General features: G+C 55.9%; 1 protein-coding gene across 6 annotated transcripts; it reads right to left on the bottom strand.

Moving 5' to 3' along the window:
* BAHD1 (bromo adjacent homology domain containing 1) lies at positions 1-23,451 on the bottom strand. Of its 6 annotated transcripts, none has more exons than XM_079913917.1 (7): positions 23,103-23,451; positions 7,373-8,812; positions 5,224-5,606; positions 4,081-4,240; positions 3,601-3,677; positions 2,754-2,854; positions 1-2,269 (listed from the first exon to the last, which is right to left on the bottom strand). In XM_079913917.1, the coding sequence occupies exons 2-7, from the start codon at positions 8,796-8,798 to the stop codon at positions 2,080-2,082; spliced, it is 2,337 nt and encodes a 778-aa protein (XP_079770043.1). In that variant the 5' UTR covers positions 8,799-8,812; positions 23,103-23,451; the 3' UTR covers positions 1-2,079. The 6 variants fall into 6 exon arrangements, with proteins under 6 accessions (XP_079770043.1, XP_079770041.1, XP_079770042.1 ...); XM_079913915.1 differs by lacking the exon at positions 23,103-23,451 and adding an exon at positions 22,918-23,079; XM_079913916.1 differs by lacking the exon at positions 23,103-23,451 and adding an exon at positions 21,682-21,739.
* Positions 23,452-23,672: the final 221 nt, after the last annotated feature.

Here is a 23,672-nt window from a genome sequence, read left to right as displayed (position 1 = left end):
TTCTAAATCAATACAATTTCTCAAATTTATTATTTTTTTTCTTAAAGAAGTACTTCTAATCTCTGTCAAAAGGGAGGTGAGGAAAGGTCCTCCCTCCCTTGTAAACACTGAAATACAGATCTGAGAAACCAGGGTCGACACACACAAAAAGTGCATTTTACAAAATATCAACTAAAATATATTTTACATGAATTATGCTTCCATTGAAATTCTACCAGCTGCATTTTCAGGTTCGAAAAAATATTTCCACATCTAAGAGATTTCAAAAGCATTTAAGTTGTGGGCAGTGGACCCTGCCTCCTGGGAGACGAGGGGCCTGATCTCCTGCTGGGTGAGGCTGGGCTCCTTGGCAGCAAGGGCCCAGCGCCCTGGGAAAGAGCAGGCTCCAAGGCTGGGTCTCCAGAGCCACCACAGCCCCACCCCACGGCCACTCTGCCAACCTCTCTTACTGCCCCGCCCTCCTGGACTGATGATGCCTTCCTCCGAACAGCTTATTCAATACAAGGGGACCCAAGTTCCTTCCCTTCAGGTTTGGGGTTGGGCTTCCCAAGTGTAAATTCACCTCTGAATGGTCCAGGCCTCACCCAAGCCCAATGACCAATCAGGAGCAGCCATCTGCTCAGGGACAGCACAGGGTTGGGGGATCGCTGGGAGTGCCCTCAGGATTCACTTCCACCTCCCGCCCAACTGTCCTCACCCAGTGCCACCTCCTCAGCCTGCAGGGTCTGTCTGCCCCTCCCTAGGGGAGGGGGACCCAGTGCTGCCCTCCTTGACTCCTGTCCCCAGGGTTGTGGCCTGTGGAATCACTCACGAGCATGTGCCCAGCGCCGGGCCCAAGCCACACTCCCTCTCCCTACCAGGCTCCTCTTTGGTACAAATAGGAAAGAACCAGACTGCTCCAGCCACCACACGGAGTGCCCCAGGGCCAGGGCCAGGGCCTAGTTCTGGCAAGGATAGCAGGGGGCTGAATCTCCTAATCTACTCTGGGGAGCAGCATGAGGTGAGAACAGGGCCCCTGGGCAACAGGAACAAACTGAAAATGCAGGTCCTTAGCTCCTAGAGTGAGAGGCTGCAGCTCAGCAGGTCTGTGGACTGATACAGTGTTGATTCTCGCTGGGATGTAAATTAGTGCAATCTACAAAAGACTAGGGTAAGAGGTGGCAGGGCAGGGGAGCCACAGCACTCCTTTGGTTTGATTGCAGGTGGGTGTGGCTTGAAAAGTCATGTGTGAAGTTCTGCAAGAGGTTTCCTAAACCTCTAAGTGTAAGGCAAGAGGAAAAGTCTTCAATAAATCAGGTAGCAATTTTCCTTGCCCCCTGCCCCCACCCCCTCCCAGCTCCCTTCTGCTCTCCCAGACATGACAAACCCCATGTTGATCAGTTAATTTCTGGGAGGCCAGACCTGCTGGGTGGCCTTCACCAGGAGGTGGACAGGAAGCTGACTCCCACAAGGGGGCCACACCCATGACTGTGAGGGCTGGTAACTTGTCCCAGCACCAGGGGCTACTGCAGGGGCAAAGGAGGAATGCCAGAGAAAGGCCCCAAGTCCAGGAAGAGAAAGTCAATGCTCTGGGAGCCAGACTTTGGCTCCCTAGGCCTCAAAGGAATGAGCTCGGAGCTGTGCTAGAATCTGGGAGAGCCTGGTCCCAGGCTAATGGGGAAGCAGCGGGTCACAGTGGGTGAGGTAAAGCTGGCTCCCACTCCCCCCTGAAGGGCCCAGGGGAGGACAAAGAAGGGCCTGGTTCCTGAAGGACCTTCCCCCAATCCCCCCAGGGGCCATGCCCCTGAGGCTTCGCCCAGCCTCAGGGAAGACTGCTTCTTCAGGAGCCTCTGCCCAGGGGACCACAGAGAGGTGCCCTGGGCCAAGCTGAGGGCTCTGATGCTTTTCATATACCCTGGCCTCCCCTTCCCTCCCATGGGGCCCAAATCCATAGGGGCCCCTGCCCTCCCCCCACAAGAGAACCACAGGCCAGCCACCTCAGGCTCCTGTGGCCCCTTAACCAAGTGCTGTGCTTCAAGCAGTGCCCCCTGCCCTGAGCCCCACTTGCCCGTGGGCAGCCCCAGTGTGGGCGTGAGGGGGCTACTGTGGGTTCTTGAGGATGCGGCCATGGCGGAAGTCATAGACATGGCGGCAAAGAAACACCAGCTCAGGGTCCGTGTCCTCGGGCACTGTGCGGTGTGGCGGGGTGGAGTAGTCCGCAGAGGGGGGCACCAGTGCTGTCTTTCGGCTGGGGAGACCCTCGCCTCGACGCTTGGCCATGGCACAGAATCTGCAGTGACACACCATTCGCTGTCTTTACCACAGCTATCTTAGCAGGAAGACCAATTCCTTCCCTACCCTGCCCAGAGGGCTGGGACACCCCCTCCCACCTCCACAAGGGCAGGTGCTGCCTCCATCCCTGTCCTGGGGGCCTATGCCCTCTCTGCCAACCATCTTCTCTGTCACTGGGGAACCACACCTACCAGGGCCTCCCTCCCAATCACCTGTCAATTCTCCTTGACTTTTTCTGAGAGCAGTACTCTAACTATCCCCGACTCTGCAACTCTGCCCCAATCACTCTGCCTCAGAGGGGGAACAATTTTTCTTTTTTTTTTTTTTCCATAAAAATTACATGATGGAAGCAGACTGTGGGAAGAAAGTTCTAGGAGGTCAGGCCCAGTGAGTCAGATCCCCTTGGGGATCACAGGCAGCACCCAAATAGCCCTGGGAAGTCTGAGGGGAGAGGCTAGCCAGAGGTACGGGGCACCACCCACCTGCAGTACTCAGCAAAGGTCAGCACGTAGCACTTCTCTTCAATGCAGGCCACACTATTCTGGTCCTGATGTCTCGATGCAAAGACTTCATTCTGCAAAGGCTCAAGGGGAGGGAGGAGGAGGTTGGCTACCAGGGTGGGAAGCACCTAGCTCCAGGAGCAAGGCAGACATTAACCACTCTGCTGGGACTCCTGACCTGAGATAGACAACTCCAGCTAGTGCCCAGGAAGCTAGGGAGCTTCCCTGGAATTTCAGCCTAACTGCTCCTCATCAAGCAGCCCAAGGCATTCCTCCCAGGTCCTGTCCTACTCAGGAGCAGCCAAGTACCCGCTCCAGCCTCTGACTGACATCAGCCTCCCGACCCCCACCCCAGCCCAGGGGAGGAGAGGGGAATTGGTGTGCATTCTCCCATTTAGATGAAAAGTCCCAGAGAGGGGAAAAAAAGTAAAAGGGAGCCCAGACCGGGGGTGGAGCAACCCACACACGGCTTGGTAGATAGCAAGGGGTGTCAGTAGAGACTTTTCTCCCCTCCCTCTCTTGCTGCAGACAGTAAAGGTGTGCAGTTCCACCTCCCCTTTCCTGTCGCCAGGAAGACACAACTACTTGCTCCCATTCTGGCACCCTGCTCTTGGGGGCTCCCTTTCTGCCCCACCTTTCAAGACAAAGGTTACTATTCCCTTCAAAACATGAATTGGGGCAGTGTTGGGAAAAGAGGCTAAAACTCAGGCCTTTCCCCAGGTTCTCTGGTGTCCAAGGTAATGAGTTCAGGGACTTGAATGCCCAGGCTGCCCCACCCCCCCATACCACGTTCTCAGTGCCCCAGCCTCTCCCCCGCCAGGCAGCTCACCTCGTGCATGCTGGGACTGCGGCCTCCCTGTAAGTGCTCTGGTCTGTAATACCACAAGAGGCTCATCATCAGCTCTCCTAGGGGGGAAAGAGAAGCAATCAGGGCTTGAGCTGGCAGCTCCAGAGTTACTTAGATAGGCAGGCGGGCTGGCCACCTGCCCTGGAGGCTCATCCAACTTCAAAGCCTAGGCCAATTCTGCAGGCTCTGGCCACCCCTATCCCCTGCCTTGGGCCAAGTCTGGCAATTCAGTGGCCTAGAATGCTGTTAGGCATGGAGGAAGGAGGAGGAAAAGGCACTGACAGGTGAGGCAGGGTGACAGGCGCTCAGGCCCTGATGGCTGGAAAGGTTAATGAGCTGATCCAACCCAAGCACAAGGCCGTCTGCAGCCCTGAGCACCAGACAGACACTGGCTTAGTGGAAGGCAGACTCTGCCAAGGACGCAGGACACTAGTGCCAGGTCCAACTCTAGACAAGGGGTACCTGATTCCGGGTTCTCCCAGAGGGCAGAGATCTTGGCCACATAAGGTGTGGACGTCTTTCGAGGGCCTGACTTGAGCAGGACAGTGTCCCGGACTCGGATCGTCTCTCCATGCCGCTGCACCGCCTGGTAGCTCTTTCGGATGGCTGGTTCCGGTTCATCCTGAGCAACAAACCAATGACACAAACAAGGCTTGTGGGGCCGCATTCAGCATGCGGAGGGAGTGACATCCTCTCTGTGCTCTCCTCAGGGCAGTCAAACCGCTGAGGATGGGAGACTGCCAAAGTGGTTTGCACTCTGGCCCCTCCTCCCTGAGCCTGGCTTTCAGGGGCAGGAAAGGGAATCCTCACCGTTGGAGAAAGGAAGAGAAATGGGAACAGGGGTAAGAAAGTGGCTCGAAACTTCTGGGCCTGCACTCCGACCACCACACCCACGACAGCCGGCTCTCGTGCTCCAAGCCCCCAGCACCGGGCAGGTCCTCAAGATTCCTAATGGGCAGTCTGGGTTTGACTCTTAAACCACCATGGTATAAGCAGCAAAGCCTTATCACAGGCAAATGACTTAATCTACTGCTAAGCCTGTTTCCTCGTCTGTGAAATGAGGGTAGTTCTAGGACCACGGGGTGTGTGCGTACCTCACGGGGCGGCGGTGATGATGAAAGCGGATAATGCATGTAAAGTGCTTAGTTCGGTTCTGGCACCTAAGACGTGCTAGATACATTTCAGTCTACATTCTTTTCATCATCCCAGATGTTCCTGTATCACCAATTTTCTCTGCCTATCCCAATTTCCCCTATACATACTTATCCAAAAAGCCTCCAGGGAAGTCCTCCACTTTATAATCCGGGATGAGAGGTGAAGACACTTCAGGAGGCTTCCCTAAGAGTCGGTGACAGAGATGGCAGCCACCAGCTGTGACTGACTGTGCATTCCGTGACTCCCCAAGGCACAGGGCACAGGATCAGTACGGGTTGGGGGAGCAGGCCGGGCCAGTGTGATCAGTTCCTGGGGTACAACTGAGCTTGAACCCCTTGTCACTTCTCAGAGTGGCTAGAGCCAGGGGTTCCTGGGACCCAACTCACTGCAGGTCCTATGTCCCTAACCGCCACCCTCCCTTCTCCCCATCAGCTGAGAGCTGGCACTCACCAAGACATAGACGGCTTTCTCACAGGCAGCCCCAACGGGCACCCAGCCGTTAGTGCGGCGGCGGCGGCGGCGGCGGGGGCGTGGGCGCTGGACGCGAGGCTGCTTGGGGTGGCTGGGCCTGCGGGCAGCCTTGCTCCGCGCAGTGTGCCTACAGCTAGAGCCCGTGCGCAGACCTGACTTGGAGCCGCTAGGAGGCTTGGCGCTCTGAGGGCACGCGCGAGCTACCGTCTGGGGCTCCGAGGTGGGTGTCTGAAGATGGGGGACAGGCTCTGCTGCAGGTGGCACGCTGGGCACAGGGCATCCCAAGAGGGGGTGGGCAGGTGAGGCAGGGTGGCCGGCTTCTGGGAGAGGAAATTCCAGCTGGCCCAGGGACCTGCAGCCTTCTGGGAAAAGGAGAGAGGGAGGTCAGGGCAGGTAAGGATAAGCAGGGAACCCCCAGTCCCTCTGCTTTCAGAGCCTTCTTCTTTTAATTCTAAGCGTGAACCCAAAGGCCACTGAGGTGGCAGGTGGCGTCAGAGGCTGTTAAGGGAGATGATCAGTGACTGGCCAAGGGTTTTTCTTGACCTTGGAGACTGGCCCACAGACATCTCCATCTCCTCTTCTAGCCTGAGAGAAGGGGAAGTAATGGGAATGGCATCTCTAAGCTCTGACTTAATCTTCCTTCTCTAAGGTTTCCACCGTACTTAGGAGCAGGGGATCTGGAGTGAGACCAGGATATGAGTCCCAGATCTGCCACTTACCAGCTGTGTGACTTCAGGCAAGTCACTTTACCTTTCCGTGCCTTGCAACAGAAGTAGTAGTTGTGAGTACCATATAGTGTGTCCTAGGTGTTTTCCTATCAACATATTAATTCTTCACATCCTTACAACAACCCTATGAGGTAGGTACCATTTACCCCCATTTTACAATTAAGGAAACTGAGACACAGGGTGGTTACTGGTTTGTCCCACAGTCACGTGGCTGAAGAAGTGGGGAGAACATTTCAGTCTGGCTCCAGAGTCTGTGCTCAATTAACATGCCACATGGCCTCCCATATATAAAGCACTAAGAACAAGCGCCTGGCACATGGTGCTTACTGGTGTCCCAGGGCAAGGGGCTAGGGGTCTTGGGTCCCACAGTTTAAGTGACTAGACTTAGAGAGTGGTACGGAAGAAAAAGAAGAGCCTAGAAAGAAGCTTGTTCTCATTTCTTAGAGCTCCAACTCATGTGAGAACCTGAAACAACCAGTCTGGCCAGAGTCAACCAGTTTATAAAGTTGTTTTATGGACCCCTTCAAGAAGGGCTGTGCAGGGGAGGGGAGAGCCCTGAGAAGGCCTGGCCCCTCACTTCACCAGCAGCAGGGCAGACCTGCTGGCTAGCGTGGCTCTGGTCACCTCACTTCCACCCAGGAGCCAGGAAGGGAGCCTGGAGAGGCATGTGAGGACACTCCTGCCAGTCTGGGGAAAGAGAGATCACTTAGGGATGTCTCAACAACTACAGCACGAGACTCTCAGGTGTCTGGATCTTGCCAAGAAGGTAGACACCAAAGCCCAGGCCCTGATGGCAGCCTGTCTGTTCTCAGAGTGTGCCCACCCGGTCTGTACCTAGCAAGGTGATTCTAAGTCTGAGCATTACTTCTCTTTCAAGGCCTGTATGGCCAGGACGAAGCTGTCCTATTGCAGCTGGTACCACCTACGGGGCCTGGTACCCACCACCCCTCCCGTGAATGCTGAACTCGGTTGGCATGCAGATGGTCTGGGTTCCCGGGAAGTAAGGAATTCTAGTTTTCCTCGAGGAAGGCAGAAGGACATGGGAAGAACTTGGCAAAAGTGCTAATTTCAGCATCTAACTTGCTACTCAGAGTCTAAGAATGGGCATCCCAGTGGAGAGGGAGGAGAGACACATCCTGCCCACTTCACCACCACAAAGCTACCTAACTGCCATGCCGAGAAACCTCCATAGACAGTGGGGACGGAGCAGGGCTGCTAAGAGCTAAACACGGGCCTCTTTCCTGGGAATCTCCTAGGCTGGGGGCACAAAACTAGAGGAATCCTCCCTTCTCAAAACCCCCGACTCTCCCACGCGGTAGACAGACGCCAGTGCGCCCCACCCTCCTGGGACACTGCTTCTCAGAGACTCCCTGGTGTACCCCACCTCCAGGAAGGCATACCTGCTGCAAAAGGCATTTTGTAGGGGCAGCCGCCACAGGTAGTGCCGATGTGGGTAAGAGACGGGGGCAACATTTCACAGATGCTGTAGCCATTCACTCCAGTATCCTCACTGGAGCAGTAGCGAGAACCCCATGGAGGGTGCTGGAAGTGGGTGCCCGTGGCGGGCACTGAGCTCGGGGCCAAGAGGAGCCCCGCGTTAGCTGCAGCCACTGGGGACAGCTTGTCCTCGGGGAGCACGGAGCAGGAGGGGTAGCCCCCACACCGCAGCCCGGCCTGGCTGCAGTACAGGTAGAAGCTGCGTAGCGCGGTGAGCTCAGGCCCACCACACAGGCCACTGTAGTCGGCGGGGTTGCCAGGCATCGGTAGCGGGGAGAGCTGGGGTGCGGGGAAAGAGGGCTGGTGCAGTTCCTGCTTGGGGGCAGGTGACTCCTCGCCTGGGCGCCCGGGCTCCGGCTTCAAGGCTGCTTGCCCACCCATCAGTAGGGGCAGGTGAGGGCGCAGCCCCAAGGGGCTCTCTAGAGCCTCGCTCAGGGGCTGGTAAGGTGGCTGGCTGGACGGCCCACGAGGGGTGGCAGATGGCCATGGCTCCTCGGGGTGTCCTTGCCAGCCGGGTGGGCCTGCAGCCTCCCCAGAGCCAGCCCCCTGCCGGGCCTTGGGATAGTTCTTGCCATTGACCTTGGCCCACTTTGGCCTCGGGGCCCTCAGTGCTGGTGGCTCAGTGGAGTGCCCATCTGCTTCTGGATGGGCACGAGGCGGCCGCAGGGGTAGCTCCCGCTCCTGGCTCAGCTTTAGGAAGGCAGCTGCATTCAGGCTGGCCAGTCTCTTGGGAGTTGGATCGCCATCTCGGCGGGCCCCTTCATCCGGTGCTGGCTCTGGGGACAGGTCCCGACTTCCTCCGAGGTCCCCCAGCCGGGGCCGCTTCTTGGAGGAGGCCCAGCCTCCAGTGGCCCGGTCACGGTCCCGGCTGCGGTGGGGGTCTCCCCCTCGGCTGCGGCGGGTGCCCATCAGGCTGCTGGTCTCTTCCCGCTCCAGCAGCAGGTTATTGAGGGCCTCAGCGTTGAGGGAGGCCAGGCGCCGCTTGCGGGGCTGGGGAAGGCCAGTGTCCTCACTGGATGGGGCCGGGCTAGGGGGCTTGGGCAGGTCGGGGGGCAGCTCATCAGCCTCATCTGCGCTCCGTGGACCAGCCACATTCTCCAGGCGGGTCAGCAGCACTTTGCAGGCCTTGGGCTTCTCGGGAATTAACGGGCGCTTCCGCAGTGGGTAGTTCTTGCGGCGCCCCATGAGGTGCCCTGGGCTCTCAGGAGGACCTGGCTCCACACCCTCTGCCCCCTGCTCCATACTGCTGCCTTCCATCTGCAGGGGCTCCTGGCGGCCCGTGGGGCCCGAACTCAGCATGGAAAGAGACTTCCTCCGAGTGTGTGTCATGGAGTACCTCCAAGCTGCAGGACATAAGGCAGGCAATGAGAGAAGCCTGCCCTGGCCTGCTTTCTCCCCCACTGCAGCCCATCCCGCATCCCCTGCAGTAACTCTGGCCTGCATCCCCTGCAGTAACTCTGGCCCGCATCCCCTGCAGTAACTCTGGCCACTCACTCCATCTCCAGCTTGGATGTTCCCGGGACACCCCTTTCCAGAGTGCAAAGGTCTAGCGGGGTCAGGCTACCAGCAGCTGTGCAAGGACTGGCTGCCCCACTCTCCTCTGAACCAAGCCCCTGGGGACCCTATGGAGCAATGCAAACCCCAGAGCTGGAAGACAGAAGAAGCTGGGGGCAAAGCTCTCGGTTGTCTCCACCTGTTCTTCTCCCACTAGATACTCATCGTAGGACAGGAGGAGACTGTCCTGAGGACATGGATCCAGGATAGGGGCTTGGGTGGTGGGAGCCCACCAATTCCTTCAAAGACATTATCAGTCCCCTCCCCCTTCTCGAGGCTTCTGAGATTGGCCACAGGAGGATAAGGAGATGGACAGCGAGGAGCTGAGATGAGGAACCTGCCTGCTGGGCCGTGGAGGAGGCAAAGTCCACCTGTGAGGACACCTGCCTGGCACATACAGTAGGACAGCCATAACCTGGGTATTGCTGGAAAGCCCCCTCAAGAGTGAAGGCCTGGCTGTGAGGAGCCTGTGGGGGGAGGTCTCAGCCAGCCCGTGGAGCCAGCCCCACCTTAGTTCAGATTCCAAACGGCCCAGTGCCCGTGCCTGGGGGAGGGATGTCAGTAAGGCTGGGGCCAGCATTCCCAGGTAGGAAACCCAGGGACCACACTCTAGACCTGTGGTACAGCTTTAAAGGCCCACCAGCCACTAAGAGCTGGGAAAAGAAAGTACCAAATAGAAGAACTAACTCAGGCGACAAACCCAGGCAGCCCTGTTAGTCCTGCCTTATTCCTCAGGACTCCCTCCTTGTAGGCAAGATGCCAGGCAGGGGGCAGGATGGGGGTGAGTCACAGGAAACCCAGAGCTCCAGACAGAAAATGCCTGCGACCAGGCATCATCCCTTAACTTTGCTTAGCAGACACCCTCCCCACCTCCAACATACCTGGGCCCCCCGGGCACCCCCGTAAATGAAAAAGGCAGCAGGCTGTGTGCAGGAAGCTGGCACAGCCCAGGCAATGGAGAGCTGAGGGGCAGGGTCGGGGGGACGGACACTGCCGGCATCGGTGGTCAGAGACTACTATGCTGTTCACTCCCTACCTACACCCCAACAAAGCAAGATGCTGCTGAGTAAGGTGTCAGACGGAGCTCTGCCCTCCCCAGCACTCTGGGACCCCTCCTGCCCAGCAAGCTTTTCAGCTTGATTTCTCCGCTGCTATTGTTATTCACTCTCGCTCCACCAGAGGAGCTGGGAGCAGTCCCTGCAGGGCCAGGATTTAACCCTGAAAGTCCCAAGCCTGAGGACTCCCAGGGAATCCAGAGCCCTTCCAGTAGCTCCTGTGGCCTTGGGCCAGTGGCTGGGGTCACTGGGTACCCTCTACCCTCTCTCCAGAGACATGCCACTAGTTGAGAAAGAGTGCTCCAAAAACCAGGCTGAGGGCAGCAGGGGTGTCCCTCACCCCTGAGAAAGAACTTGGAAAACTGGAAAAGGGAGGCGGGGTGCCAGGCATTGCTCTGGCCACATGCGGAGACCTGCATACCCAGAGACTAGGCCCCAGGCAGGACAGAGAGTCACAGAGGCAAATCCATTCATTCCTGAAGCACAGACTGGAGTGCTCCTGAAAAACCTCAGGCATCTGCTAGGCTACCTAAGACGCTTTCTTTCTTCTAATCAGGGTGTCCACCCATCCCTGATTGCTCAGCACGCTTATTAGCCCTCAAAAGAATCCCAACTGCTTATAACCCCAGGCCCTTCCCTCAAGGGCAGGGCACCCCTGTGCCAGAGGTGAAGGAGCAGGAACAAGGAGAAGCACATCTGTATTTCCTAGGGAAGCCTGCGCCCAGCCCTCCCCCACCCCCAAAGGGCCTGGAGAAGGAGGACAGTGAATAGACCACACAGTTGAGCAGGGGCCAAAGCCCCTCAACAGGCCCCAAGTTACCAGAGGAGTCGGGCCTGGGAATGGCCGGTGGCCAAGGCTGAGGTCACCTGGGCTTATGGCCTTTAAGGACATGGACACCAAGCAGAGTAAGGAGGAGTGGATGGGAAAGAGAAAGCGAACACAGGGAGGTGTTTCCAAGCCTGGCCAATGAAGAGCTCTTAGCAGACCATGGTCGTCCTTGGTCTGCCCTCGCTTTCCCCCACCCTCAATTTGCTGGTAGACTTGCTACATGGATGGATGGCCCAGGGATTCTGGGATACTTGGTCCCACTCAGTCTTTCCCTTGCAATATGAAAAAGATTCGGAGAAAAGCCTTCCACTTTCGGGAGTCTGTCCCCAGAACCTGGGAATTTGTTTCTGGCAGAGTATCTCACTCCTTCACCTCCCTCTTCGTCCCTCAGGGACACCCACTGTCCCTGAGGCTGATGATCCCAGGAAGCTTCTAAATCAAAGGGTGCAAGTCACATTTTCAAATCAAGCATATTGGGCCTCCTGCTAGCCTCCCTTGAATTTGCCAAATCCCATCACCCGCAGAACTCCTTGCTTTCACGTGGTGCCTAAGGCAGCAATGTCACTCACGCTCCTGAGGAGAGGCTGGGGACTCTGCTGCCTAGCGCACTGCACTCCAGGCTGAAGAGAGTCAGTGAGTCATGCTTTGAAGCCAGATGGACGTGTGAGAACTTCGGCAGCAGCTTTTCCCTGGGGTGGGGCTGGGTGGAGGGGCGCCCAGCCTGCCAGGGCCCCTCCAACCTGCAGGGGTGGCCCAGCTCAATGGGGGAAGAAGATCCCGGGAAAGCAGGAGGCTTGGTTCCCATTCCAGCTCTGCCAACCATCCTGCTGTCCTGTCCCTCCCACTTACACACCAGCTCAACCAGGAACTTTCTGCCACTACCAACAGACAAGAGTGCCCTGCTTCTCTCAGACTACCCTCCTCTTCTCTGGGAAGCCCTGTCCTCCCAGGGGCAGGTAGTTCAGGCACCCTCGGGAGAAGGTTCCTAGGAGGGACTCCCCAGGGCGTCTTAGAGCTCGCCTAGACCATGTCAAGCAAGCCCTCACTGAAGAAAACCAGTCTGAAGCACAGTGGCCGGCTGGTGGTCCTCCAAGCCAAAGACCCAATGAATCAAAAGTTGAATCCAAAATCACAAGCCTGACCAGGGCTGGGAGAAGTCATCTCCACAGAAATAGAAAAGGAGGGAGGCCTTGTCTTTTGCCCTCAAGCTGCAGCAGCACCTTATACGTAGCCCCCACGGCCCACCAGGGCAGGTGGAGGACACCCAAGGTACTGTGTGCAAGAGCAGGTCAAAGGCCTGGAGGAGATGGGCTGTGGGCACCAGAGGAGAAACGAGGGCAAGGGTGGGGGCCTGGATGAGCAGGTCGAAACCAGATCACTCCCCCAAGCAGAGGCTGCCCTGGGGCAGAAAGAGGCCCTCAGCCTTGGCCATGGCTCTCCCTAACTTACCCAGCTCTAGGCCACACCCACACCCCCATCATTAGGGGTTCAGGACCCAGGGCTCTGCCCCACTGCTCTTCCTGAAACCTCTCTTACCCACTGCACTTGAAATTATGCTTTTCAGGCTTTTTGGTTTATCTGTAATGGGAGGGAGTACTTGGGGTTGGGGGGGGCGGTCTTAGGTAAGAGCAGACCAGGTGGTCCCCTGGGTGAGGGTCAGGAAGGGCCCTGACCCAAGCCACCTCCCTCCAATTACCCCTAAAGCCACACAGTAGGCACCGAGTTAAGTAAGCACTGCCCACTTCTGCAATCTCTCTTGGAATAAAATAGCCCCCTCCGCCACCCCTCAACGGAATAATACTTTTTCACGAACACTGAGTTTCTTGACTCTGCTATCAGAGAAGAAAAGCAGGAAGAGCACAAAGGCAAGCTCCTGTTCTTTTAAATTTAGTTGATGTTACTTCATGGAAAAACAGAGAGGTGAAGCTCCTGAAATTCTTGTGATAAAGCCAGATAAAGATGCGGCTGGTATCTCTTGAACCCCCTAGAGCCGGTAAAATGGCAACAGCCAAAGCTTTAAGTCAGCCAGACCTGGATCCAGCTCTGGCCCATGAGCAACTTACCTAACTTTGCTGAACTTCAGATGCCTCATCTCAAAGAGACACATCAGAAAGAACTTTACTTAAGAGTGGTGGTGAGAATGACACTAGGGACCAAGCAGGAGCCTAGCAGAGTAGGAACCGGGCAGGCCAACATCCTGGGGATCCCCCTCTTTCAGACCCACAGACAGTGGAGGGTGGCCTGCCCTCAGCCCTCGAATCCCCACATTAGGAGGAGTCCAGAGCCACCGGGAGTGGTGAGAAATCTGAAAACGCAGCCTGTACCTGACCCCTGCTCTGCTACCGTTCCATTGAAAACACCCGAGTGTCCACCCCGGGAAACGCAGCCGTGCCACCCTTATCCCACTCGGGACTCAGTCTGGGGTGAACTCTGGGGGGCTCGGTTTACAATGCAGCGAAGAGGGCAGGGGCAGAAACTGTATCCCACAGACCCTGAATAACAGCTCCACGCCTCCAAGAAACAAGAAAGGCGAGATCTTCAGATGCTAAAGGCCCAGGGGATGGGGTCAGAGGGCACTCGCTCTGCCTGCTGTTGCCATCTGACTGCAGCTTCAGTGCAGGCTCCCAGAGAGAGCAGAAGCCTTGGCTCCAGCAGCTCAGAGCTCAAGCCCCAGGGTACTGCCCCGAAGAGAGGGCCTCCCTGGTGCCCATTCAGCCTCACTTGCTGTGGGTACTCAATTTACTCTGCAGTCAGGCTGGGACCCTACAAACACCTGGGCAGGAAGCACGGCGCCTGACCAAAGGGAACTGGCCTGACCCGTCTGGATGCGGCTTGTTTTATAGACTGCCCTCGGGTCGTGGCCATCTGAGGAGCTGGGCCCGCCTGCCCCGGAGGCACCAAGCCTATCTCTGGCCTGTCGACCACCTGCTCCTCACACTTCACACTGGGGGCTCCCAGGAGCCCAGAGAGGCAGGAGCAGCAGTGCAGGGCAAGGCCCACCCCCACCCCACACAGGGTCCGGTGCAGCCACCGGCCCAGCCCCACAGCCAGGCCCCACCTTTGGCTACTCCTGTCCACGCTGAGCATCCCAGCGGGAGCGCCCAGACACACGCGCCCAGAGCTACACCTGAGCATCCAGAACCTCCACGTACTGCTGGCTCTGGACCCAAAGCCAGATATCACACCTCTTGTTAACATCTCTGTGGGGAGGGAGGGGACTCAGACTATGAAATGGACCTCTCCATTTTACATTAGAATTGCAATTAAGTACAGGAATATAGTAACAGTAGAGTTGGTGGAATCTCCTTCACCTTCTCACTGGAAACAGCCAGTCCCTAGTCTCAGGGCAAGGCCCTTCCTTGCAGGTAGGGGGGCTGAGAGTGAGGGAGACAAGACTTACCCCTGGGACCTGTAAGTCAATATATACACACAGACCCCTGAGTGAGGACAGTGGGCAGAGAACACTGTATTTTAGTCATACCACAGTGCTCTGCTCTAAGAAACTCAGCCCTGACAAATTAGAAGGTAATCACATGCAATACAAAACTAGTCTGTAGAGGCTTCCTCTAAGGCACATGTCCCTACTGAAGGCAACCTACCTTCCCCCAGCTTCTTCCCAGTGCCCAGCTCCTGTGTGCACCAGGCAGACCTCTATGTGCAGGTGTCGGTCCAGCTAAGCCAGAGCACCCGTCGCTCGCTCCCAGGCACACGGCACCTCTTGTGACCTTTGCTCATTCAGCCAACGTTTGCTGGCCCCTCGCCACAGCTCAGCAAGGCAAGACCCACACGGGGCTGGAAGCCACTTCGTGCCACTGCTAATCCGAAGTGTGTTTGGTCAATGGCTTGAACTTCTCTGAGCCTTGGTTTCCTTACCTACACAGCAGGGTTGTTACGAGGATCAAGTTAAATAGGAGTGTGTGTCAACTGCCTAGCAGAGTGCCTGGTATACAGCAGGCGCTCAACACAAGCTCATTCTTTCCCCATACATGTCAAGTATCACGCCAAGTGCTGAAGAAAAATGCAAAGCAGACTGAGGAACTGGAGCTTGGGCTGGTAGGAAGACAGAGGGCAAGACAGCGTGACAGGGCTGTGACTGAGGGCTCGGAGCTCGGTACAGAGAGCTTGGCTCCATGGCAGCTTCCCAGAGGGCACATTTGAGCCAGGACTTTCAGACTCTTACTGAGGGTCTACGATCTACTTCTTGCCAGGTGTACTAAGCCCAATGGGAAATGGGCAGCACTTTGAGAAATGTGCTTCCTAAACATTTGGAAAGGGCGGGAGACAAATGCAGCTTTCCCGACTCACCACCATTGGCTCCATACAGGATTACTCCAGGCTGGGGGACAGGGAGCGCCAGGCTAAGGCTCCCTCAGACCCTCCCACCCAGACTCCACAGTGCACAGACCAGGCCAGAAGCAAATCTCCTCCTGGAGCAGGACCCATTTGCTCCCGGCAGTTAAAGTGTGGAAAAAATAAAGCAGGAACAGGGACAGGGAACCTCAAGGCTCAGCAACAGGTCAACCAGGAGGAAACCTCGTGTACTGATGCACCGTTCTTCAAAAAACGCAACAGCTCACCAGCCTGCTCCGGGCACCTGCCCAGGAGTGGCAAAGGATATGTGCTGGTTCAACCACCAGGACACTCCAGGAACCAGTAACTTGGATTTCTAAGATGGCGTGCCAAGACTGAAGGTGCAATCTCTTGTCCTGAACACAAGAAACTGGCCAGCCAGGCCAACATGGGAGCTCTGCCCTTAGCCTCCCCAGCAAAGTGCTGATGTCCTGAATGAAACAGCCATGAGGAACAAGACCCAAGACCAGGGCTTCCCAATACTCCCACAGCACGAACAGAAACACAGGCAGCCAACCTGAATATCTCACGCCTAACCAATTAACTGTTTAGTAACACCCTCATTATGCAAGCTCTGCAGGGACAGGCAGGCTCTGCCTTCCTTACCAATAAATCTTATCCACAGGGCTTAGTAAGAGCTTACTGAACAAATGAAGATCTGGGTGCCCACCTGCTCCATCCCATATAACATTTCCACCCTAGACTGATGGCCCAACTTACAGCCCAGAGAAACTCTGACCTCCAAACTATCCCTCATCCCCAGGAGTCCACCTTGCCTCTTCAATATAATCTACAGTTCAACAGGCTACTTTAGGAATTCTCTCATATTACACAGCACAACCTTCTTCCACGACTGTCCTCTTTCTTCTCTCTCCCAACCTGCCTAGCTATCTCAGGAGACTATTCTTCTCGTTCCACTTACTTCTTACAGTCACCGTCACTCTCATTCATCCTTGCCACCCCCCACTCCCGGTGGCTGATATCATCTCACTCTAACGTGGAGAAAACAGAGAGGCAGAAGAACTTGCCCACACTCCCACACCATCGAGGGCAGAGGCGGGGTGGCTGGTGTCAGTCCCCAAGCCCACGCCCCAAACCGCAACACAGGACGGCTGCTGAGTCACAGACCAACATTCGAGATCAACTTGCATGTGCAATTCTGCTTCTCTGTGCTGTTTTAATTATTGGCATTAACACATTATTAGTTTTTCCTGATTTTTCACGACAAAAGAATTGAAAATGTACTACGATTAAGAGCCATCTATATACTGGCCAGGGAACATAAACATAATTTTACAAACTGTTTCTACAGAAAAGTCTCTCAAAGTTCCCAATATGCTCTTAGATGCACTTCTGAAACAAACCCATTTTATATCCTCGAAAGGGGTAAGGGCTGCAAAGACATGTTTTCTTGATTTTAACAGTCAATCCAGGAAAGGAGTCTACAGACTGCCCCCCCACCCCATGCATCTAACCACGTCTCGAATCAGATGAAATCTCCATCACGGACTGCAATGAAGACAGAAATTTGGTCATCACACTCCAAACAGCCATCTTAATATTTGAAGATGTATTACCTGACCTCTATGGCTACCTCTTTGGGCCAAATAAGTCCAAGTCCTTCCAATTTTCTCTGACGATTATCTCTTACAGTCATTTCATCTATTTTACAATTCTTTTCTACACTTTGTCCCAACTGTGTGAACGCCTCCAGGGACACCCCTCACTACTGAGGAGGGCCTGCTGACCCTGACTATAGTGGAATCGTGACTCCATCTTCCATTCTGGCATACACATCAGGATATCCTGGCATCAAGCAACACCCTAATACCTTTGCTGTGGTATCTGCAAAGATGCTCTAAAAACTAATAATTCACCTCTAGGGAATTCCCTGGCAGTCCAGTGGTTAGGACTTGGCGCTTTCACTGCTGAGGCCCGGGTTCAATCCCTGGTAGGGCAACTAAGATCCCACGAGCTACAAGACACAGCCAAAAAAACAGTAATAATAATAATTCACCTCTAAACCACCTGGCCGGATGAGAATGTGATTAACAAACTGAATTTTCCCCAAACATTTAGACAGGCAGCTGCCGTTGAAGGAGGGCTACCCCTCTCCTCTGCAGGTAGGAAACTGAAAGAGCTGCATGTAAGGAGGGCTGGGGCCCAAACAGGCACTGAAGATGGAAGGGAAGTATGGGGTGGTAAGTACCACTCCAGGTGAGACCCTGGGGTCACAAGAGGCAGAGACACACCAGGTGTCTTAACACACCAGGTGTGTTAAAGCCCCCACCCCCATCCCGCAAACCTATTGGAACAGAAACATAAGAAAAAAGATGCAGACCTCAAGTTTCTGCCTGGCATTGATCCTGTTAACTAAGACCAGTCACTTGTCATTTTTTCATTCAGGTAACGTGGTTATGGTGCCTCAGAAATAAGCTCCTATTTCAAACCTCAGAGAGGCTGAGAGACAAACCCATTCTCTTATTCGTGGTGCCTGCAGAAGATCTCAAGGGCAATGTTATTATTATTGTTATTATTACTGGTGGGATGCTGAGACAGGTTAATAACAAACCATCTTTGCAGGTGTTTCCCACTGGGAAAAATGGAATCTGGATGAAAATGCTTCCCGGGACATCACACAAAGTCCTGGATGTGACTTTGCCCTGAGGCCTGCTCACCAAACCCACCACAGTTAGATCCCCAGCCGCTAGACCAAGTCACCTAGGGCAGGACACCAATACCTCCACTGCACCCCAGGGCCAGGCTAGTACTCAGCCACTCTGCAAAGCCAGCTCATTGGAGCCAAGGGCACTTGTCTGGCCCTGAGCAGAGCGCCTGCAGCCTCAGCCTCACGGCCACTGCTGCTGTTACTTCTCCCTATTAGCCGGTTTACTGCTCATTAGTGGCAGTACCAGGAGGTGAGCAGGGGAAACATAAAGGAGCTGAAATTCAAACCAGTCTATTTTACTACAGTTAGGTGTCTCCCCTAAAAACAGGCAGGATTTCATCATCCAGGACCTCCCTGTCCCCTTCTCCGGGGAGGCAGAAGCAGCCTGAAGGGTGAGGCGCTGCAGAATCTCAGAACCCAGGTGCCAGGAGCCTATGCTTCTAATCATCACAGGCTCTTGACTAAATGCTGTATTGTCCACCTTTTCAGGGTTAGCACGCACTTCCAGCCATGAGGTGGCCCATCATGTCAAGGCCGGGGACCTGCAGAGCAGGAGCACTGGGGCTGCCCTCCGTGTCAAAGCACACTCTTCTTGTCCCTCCAAAGTCCCCAACACAATGGCAAGTTCACAAAGGAAGTGAGTTCTGCCAGACTATGCTAGCAAATTCCCATAAATACTGGGGCTGGGGTAGTATTGCTTATGTAAAATGCTTCCCCATTGAAAGATGCTGCTTTATTTACATTCTTCACAACCCATTCATAAAAAGGAGGCCCTTTAATGTTGGGGCTGTTCGTATAATGCTCCATAAACCCGGCAGCTTCAACTGGCGGCCTTAGTTCAACACAGGCAACTTCTCAACTCCAGAGACATCTTCCCCTTAAGCTTTTTTTTTTCTCTTTAATGACACCTTGCGACAGGGCGCTGAGGCCAGATGTTGCCGGAGCAAGGCCAAGAGGAGTAAGAACAGATAAAATGAAAACACACAAGTCCTCCTGAATGCTGGGACAGAGGTGGGGAGGAATGAAAATAAAGAAATCGAAAATCTCCACAGAACTCCAATGTGAACTCTGTATGCTGCGAGGCTTAATTCCTTCCAGGTTTACTGAAACTTCCTTTATGGATGTCAAAACGCTCCCCAACTTACACCTCTATGTACCAGAGACAGTGTGGAGGGGATTTTTTTTTTTAACCCCAAAGGAAAAGATAGAAAAAGGCTCTTTTTGGTTTTTAATCTGCATTGTGGGTGAATTAAAAAAGCAGAAATTTTCTCTGCTTCTTTGTAAAAGTGTTCCAGGAGCTGCTAGATCCAAGAGGGGCACAATTTGCTTAGAGTGGAGCAACTCAGACCATCCTCAGAACGAGAGGAAGGGCCGTGTTCTAGGACACACAGCACAAACAGCCCAAGCAGCTGAGAAGAGAGGCCAGGAGATGCATTATGAGGTAACCTGTCTCCTACTACTGTAGAAGCAAGGAGGAGAGAAGTAGTGCGGATTTTTTTTTTTTAATTGACGGGGGAGCGGTCTGCATTGCCATGGCAACTGTGAGGGGTGGCATTCCTGCTTGGAAGGGAAATGCTGGTCCATTAATCATCAAACTGGGGCACAAAAGGGAGGTTTGGGGGAAAGGGGATGGATGCGGAATTTATTTTTTCAATGTCTAGACTCAAACCAGTCACCAGTCCTCTCTCCCATTTCTCCCATGGCCCAGGGTTGGTGGTAAACAAATACGGAAGTTCCAAGAGAGCTGGGATCATAAGCTCTCCTTTCTGATGGGTCCAGTGTGGGACTGATGGTGCCTCCCATATCAGCGATGCCTCTATAAACAACTCCTCCAACATCAGTCCCCAAAGCCCTGTCCACACGCCAGACCCAGGAATCTTCCTTTTCTGTTCTCAGAACCGTGTTTTCTCCCCCATTTACACCCAGGATTGAGAAGGGATAAAACATATGGATTCATTTAGCACGGACAACAAGGAAAATTGCATAAGAGCAGCAAAGCCGGGTAGCGAGAATGGCCTGGTAAGGTAGGAGGAAAACAGGATTACAGTCCTTTTCCAATTCATGTCTATATGGTATCATGTGAGCAATCCACAGGACAGACACTTCACCAGCTGGAATATCAGAAGCAATCATTTGCTCCCCACGCTAAAGCACCCCAAATACACCCTATGTATATGCCTTAAAAAGGTCAGAAACCACCAAGAACTCCTATACTAGCATTTCTAGGGAAACAGAAGGGAACGTTTCCCTTCCGCTCCCACTCAACTAAGCAGCCAACTGCATTTATTCATTCAATAAAAACGATGTGCACAGCACTATACCAGAAATCCTAGAATACTCACACACACACAAAGGTTTAATACTCACACTGTCCTTGTCCTTAAGAAACTTCCAACTGACAAAAACACTCAAGAAGACACCATGTTATAAAATCCAGGGTCACAATCTCAGAGGCAAGCAACGCTGGCCTGGAGTGGTCTGAGATGAAGGATGAGAGTAGGGTTCAGGCAGGAGAAGAAGAAGGCAAGGGGCTCCTAACTGGGGACAACTGGCGAAATCAGCAGGAGCAAACATGCAGGGAGATAAACATGCACAGCGCAGCATGGCTAGGGGAGAGCCTTAAGGGAGACTGTCTAGGATGAGACTGCAGGAAGAGGGGAGTCACTGCAAGTTTGTGGGTAGGGGAGTGACATGGGGAAAGGAGTGCTTTACAAAGAATGATCTACCAGCTGTGTACAGACTGGATCAGAAGGGCCAGAGGAAGCAGGAGGGACAGGGAGGTCATGATAACAACATAGGCCTGACATGGGAACAGCAGGGCAACAGAAAGGAAGAAAGGGAGGGAGATATAAAAAAGAGAGAAACTCTTCATTGGCTAAACTCTCCAGAGCAAACCCTCTTAAACACTTGATCTGACTGACATGAGTCTCCTGCCAGGTAAGAGCCTGTCAAAGAGGGAATTATTGTTTTGGCCATTCTCCTTTAGGTTCTGGTGGCCAGACAGGTCACCCCCTTCTGACTGCCACCAAAAGAAATCACATACATACTGGAGAGCCCCTCAGGAGACATAAAGACCTTGAGATGCTGCATCATCCTCTGGATCTTAGACATACAATTAAATTCTCTCAGAAAAACTTTAGTCTCCTGCATGAGGTAATACCTCCCTTTCCCACAAGCCTCAACTCCACCCAGGCTGGGGTCTAGACCCTCTTGGGGAGGGGGATGGAGGGTGGCTATGAATTAACTCCATGCTCAGACTAAGCAAGGGTGACAGGCGGTTTTCCCAAGGAGGGATTACAGTCAACCACAGCTGGGAGCAGCTCATAACCAAAACCTTCCTGGGGTGGGACCCAGATTTTATCAAATATATACATTCTAAACACCCTAAGTCTCCCTGTTTTTATGGTCCCAACTCTTCCATTAAGTATGGGATCACAGGAGAGGGCACAGGAGCTCTGAGTGGGTTTTTACATATGCAAAAACAGCATCCAGCTTAGAGCTGGTAACTGGTGGGGTCAGAAGCACTCATGGCTTAAGCCACTGGTTCCCAAATGTCCTCTACTTGGCCAAGGACAGTGGTGTTCCTCCAGGACATGTGGTCTCTCTGGGGTCCTTTTCTCCTTTTTGCAGAAGGCATGGGGGTGGAAAAGGTGGGAGGAAAGTCTCTCAGGTGATAGAAAGGAAACCTTTTTTATTTAATAATTAAATTCCTGCCTGGGTTTATAAACTCAGCTTCTCATTTCTCTATGTGAGTACCTTCTTTCACTAGTGCTGAAGGCAGTTGTCCATGGATTGCTGGAGCACTTCTGGGAGGTATTTCCTAGTCCCCAGTCCAACTGGTCTTCTGCCCTCTTAAGACTAATGACAATGGGCGACTGGGAGATGTCCCAGGTGGGATTAACCCTCTCCCTGTGGACAGAGTCTTCTTGCTGAAACCCCTCAGTCCTGGCAGGCTCTAGAGCTGCTCACCGGACTCTCTCCTGGTAAGTCCAGCAACCCGGTCGCCACCGGCCAGGCCCACCATGTGCACACCCCCACCTCTGTCCCTCTGCCCCACTGGGTCGACCCCACTCTTCCCAGAACAGCGAGGTGATCCGAGGCTGGAGCCGTGAGCCAGTGCCGCAGCTCCTCCCGGCGGTCGTCCCGGCCCCCGCAATCCCCAGGGCAGAGTCCGGCCCGGTCGCCCTCCCCTTGGGGTGGGTGGCTCGGACCCGCTCCCCTCCCCGACGCCACCACCTGCGCCCGCTCCGGCGCCGCCTTTGTCCGGCGCTTCGCCGCCAAGCGGGCCCCTCGGGCCCGACCTGACCCGGCCCCCGGCCCTGGAGGAGAGGCGGCGAGGCAGGCAGGGCCAGGCCCGGCCGCGAGCACTGGGTCCCGCTGTCACTTAGAGGCGGTCTGACAACTTCGATCCCCCGCCCCACCTCGGACTCGGCCGCTGCTCCGCACGGTCCCCGCCGGGCCTCCCGCGGCCCACACTCGCTTCTCGAACCGGTTCCCTTCCCTCTTCGGCGCCTCCCTTCCTTCCAGTCCGATCGGGTCTGGTCTACACTACCCCCCGCCCCGGTGTGGCCCCCATCCCCTGCCCCCCATCCAGCAATAACCGGTCAGCTCCCTGCGCGGGAGGGCGCCCCCCACCCTGTGCTGGCGATCCCGCGGCGCCGCCCCCAGCCGCGGCCCCTTGCCTCGGGGACCTCGATGGGGGGAGGGGGCACGGGGGGGCGGGGGCCTCGCCGCCCGCGCACTCGGAGGCGAGCCGGCTCTGCCTCGGCGGAGAAACGACCGGCGTCCTCCCGCCCTCCGCCGCCCGGGACGCCCGCGCCGCCGCCGCCCGGCCAAGCTGCCACACTGCGGCCCCCACCCACCCCGCCCCCGGCCTGCGAAGCGGGCGGCCCCCAGGGGCTGTCACCTCGAGGCGCTCCGCACTCCCCGATGGCGGGACCGTGGCGCCGGACCCGGGGGAGAGAGGCGGCACGAGCGAGCGGGCGGCCGCACCTGCTTCGCGTCGTCCGTCCGTTCGTCCGTCCCTTCCCGGGCTGGCGGGGGCGGCGGCGCGGCGCGCTCGGTGGGGCGCGCTGACGGGCGACCGGTCCTCTCCCCTTCACTCGTCTGCCTCCCTCGCTCGCTCCCTCCCGCTCGCTCGCCCCTTCCCCCATCCTCGACCGCGGCCCCTAGCTCACCGGGACGGCGGCGCGGACGGCGCGGCTCTGGGCTCCCGCAGGCCCCGGCCGGGCTGGAATCCGGCGGCTGGAACCCCCCGGGGGCGCTCAATTCCCGGGCTCCACGCTGCTGCGTCAGCGCCTCCTCCTGGGGGCCGGGGCCGGGCGGGCGGAGCGGGGGCCGCGGCCGGGCGGGGCCGTCGGGGGGGCGGGCGCGCCTGGCCGGGGCGGGCGGACGGCGGGGGCCGGACGGGCGGGGCAGGCAGCCGGACGGGCGGGCGGCGGGGGCCGGGCTCCGGGATCCGCTACGCCGCTCGCGGTTCCCCCACAAACTCCCCGAGAGCGGAGCCTCCGCCGCCCTCCTTCCTGCTTCCTCGTCCCCAGCCAATCAGCAGCGCGCCCCTCGGCCAGCTCCGCCAATCAGCCGCCCCGCCCTGCGCTGGCCCCGCCAGCCAATCCGGCCCTCGGCTCCCCCTCCCGGTCTCCAACCAATCAGAACCGTGGGTCGGTCGTCCCAACGCAGGGGGCAGCACGAGGCGGCCGCGGGAGGCGGTGCGGGGAGTGGTGGGGCCTGGGGGGAGGGGTACGATG

Source organism: Stenella coeruleoalba (assembly GCF_951394435.1).
Source record: "Stenella coeruleoalba genome assembly, chromosome: 2".
Lineage (NCBI taxonomy): Eukaryota > Metazoa > Chordata > Mammalia > Artiodactyla > Delphinidae > Stenella > Stenella coeruleoalba.
The sequence above is the reverse complement of the archived record's forward strand: the minus strand, read 5'-3'. Positions and strand labels throughout refer to the sequence as shown.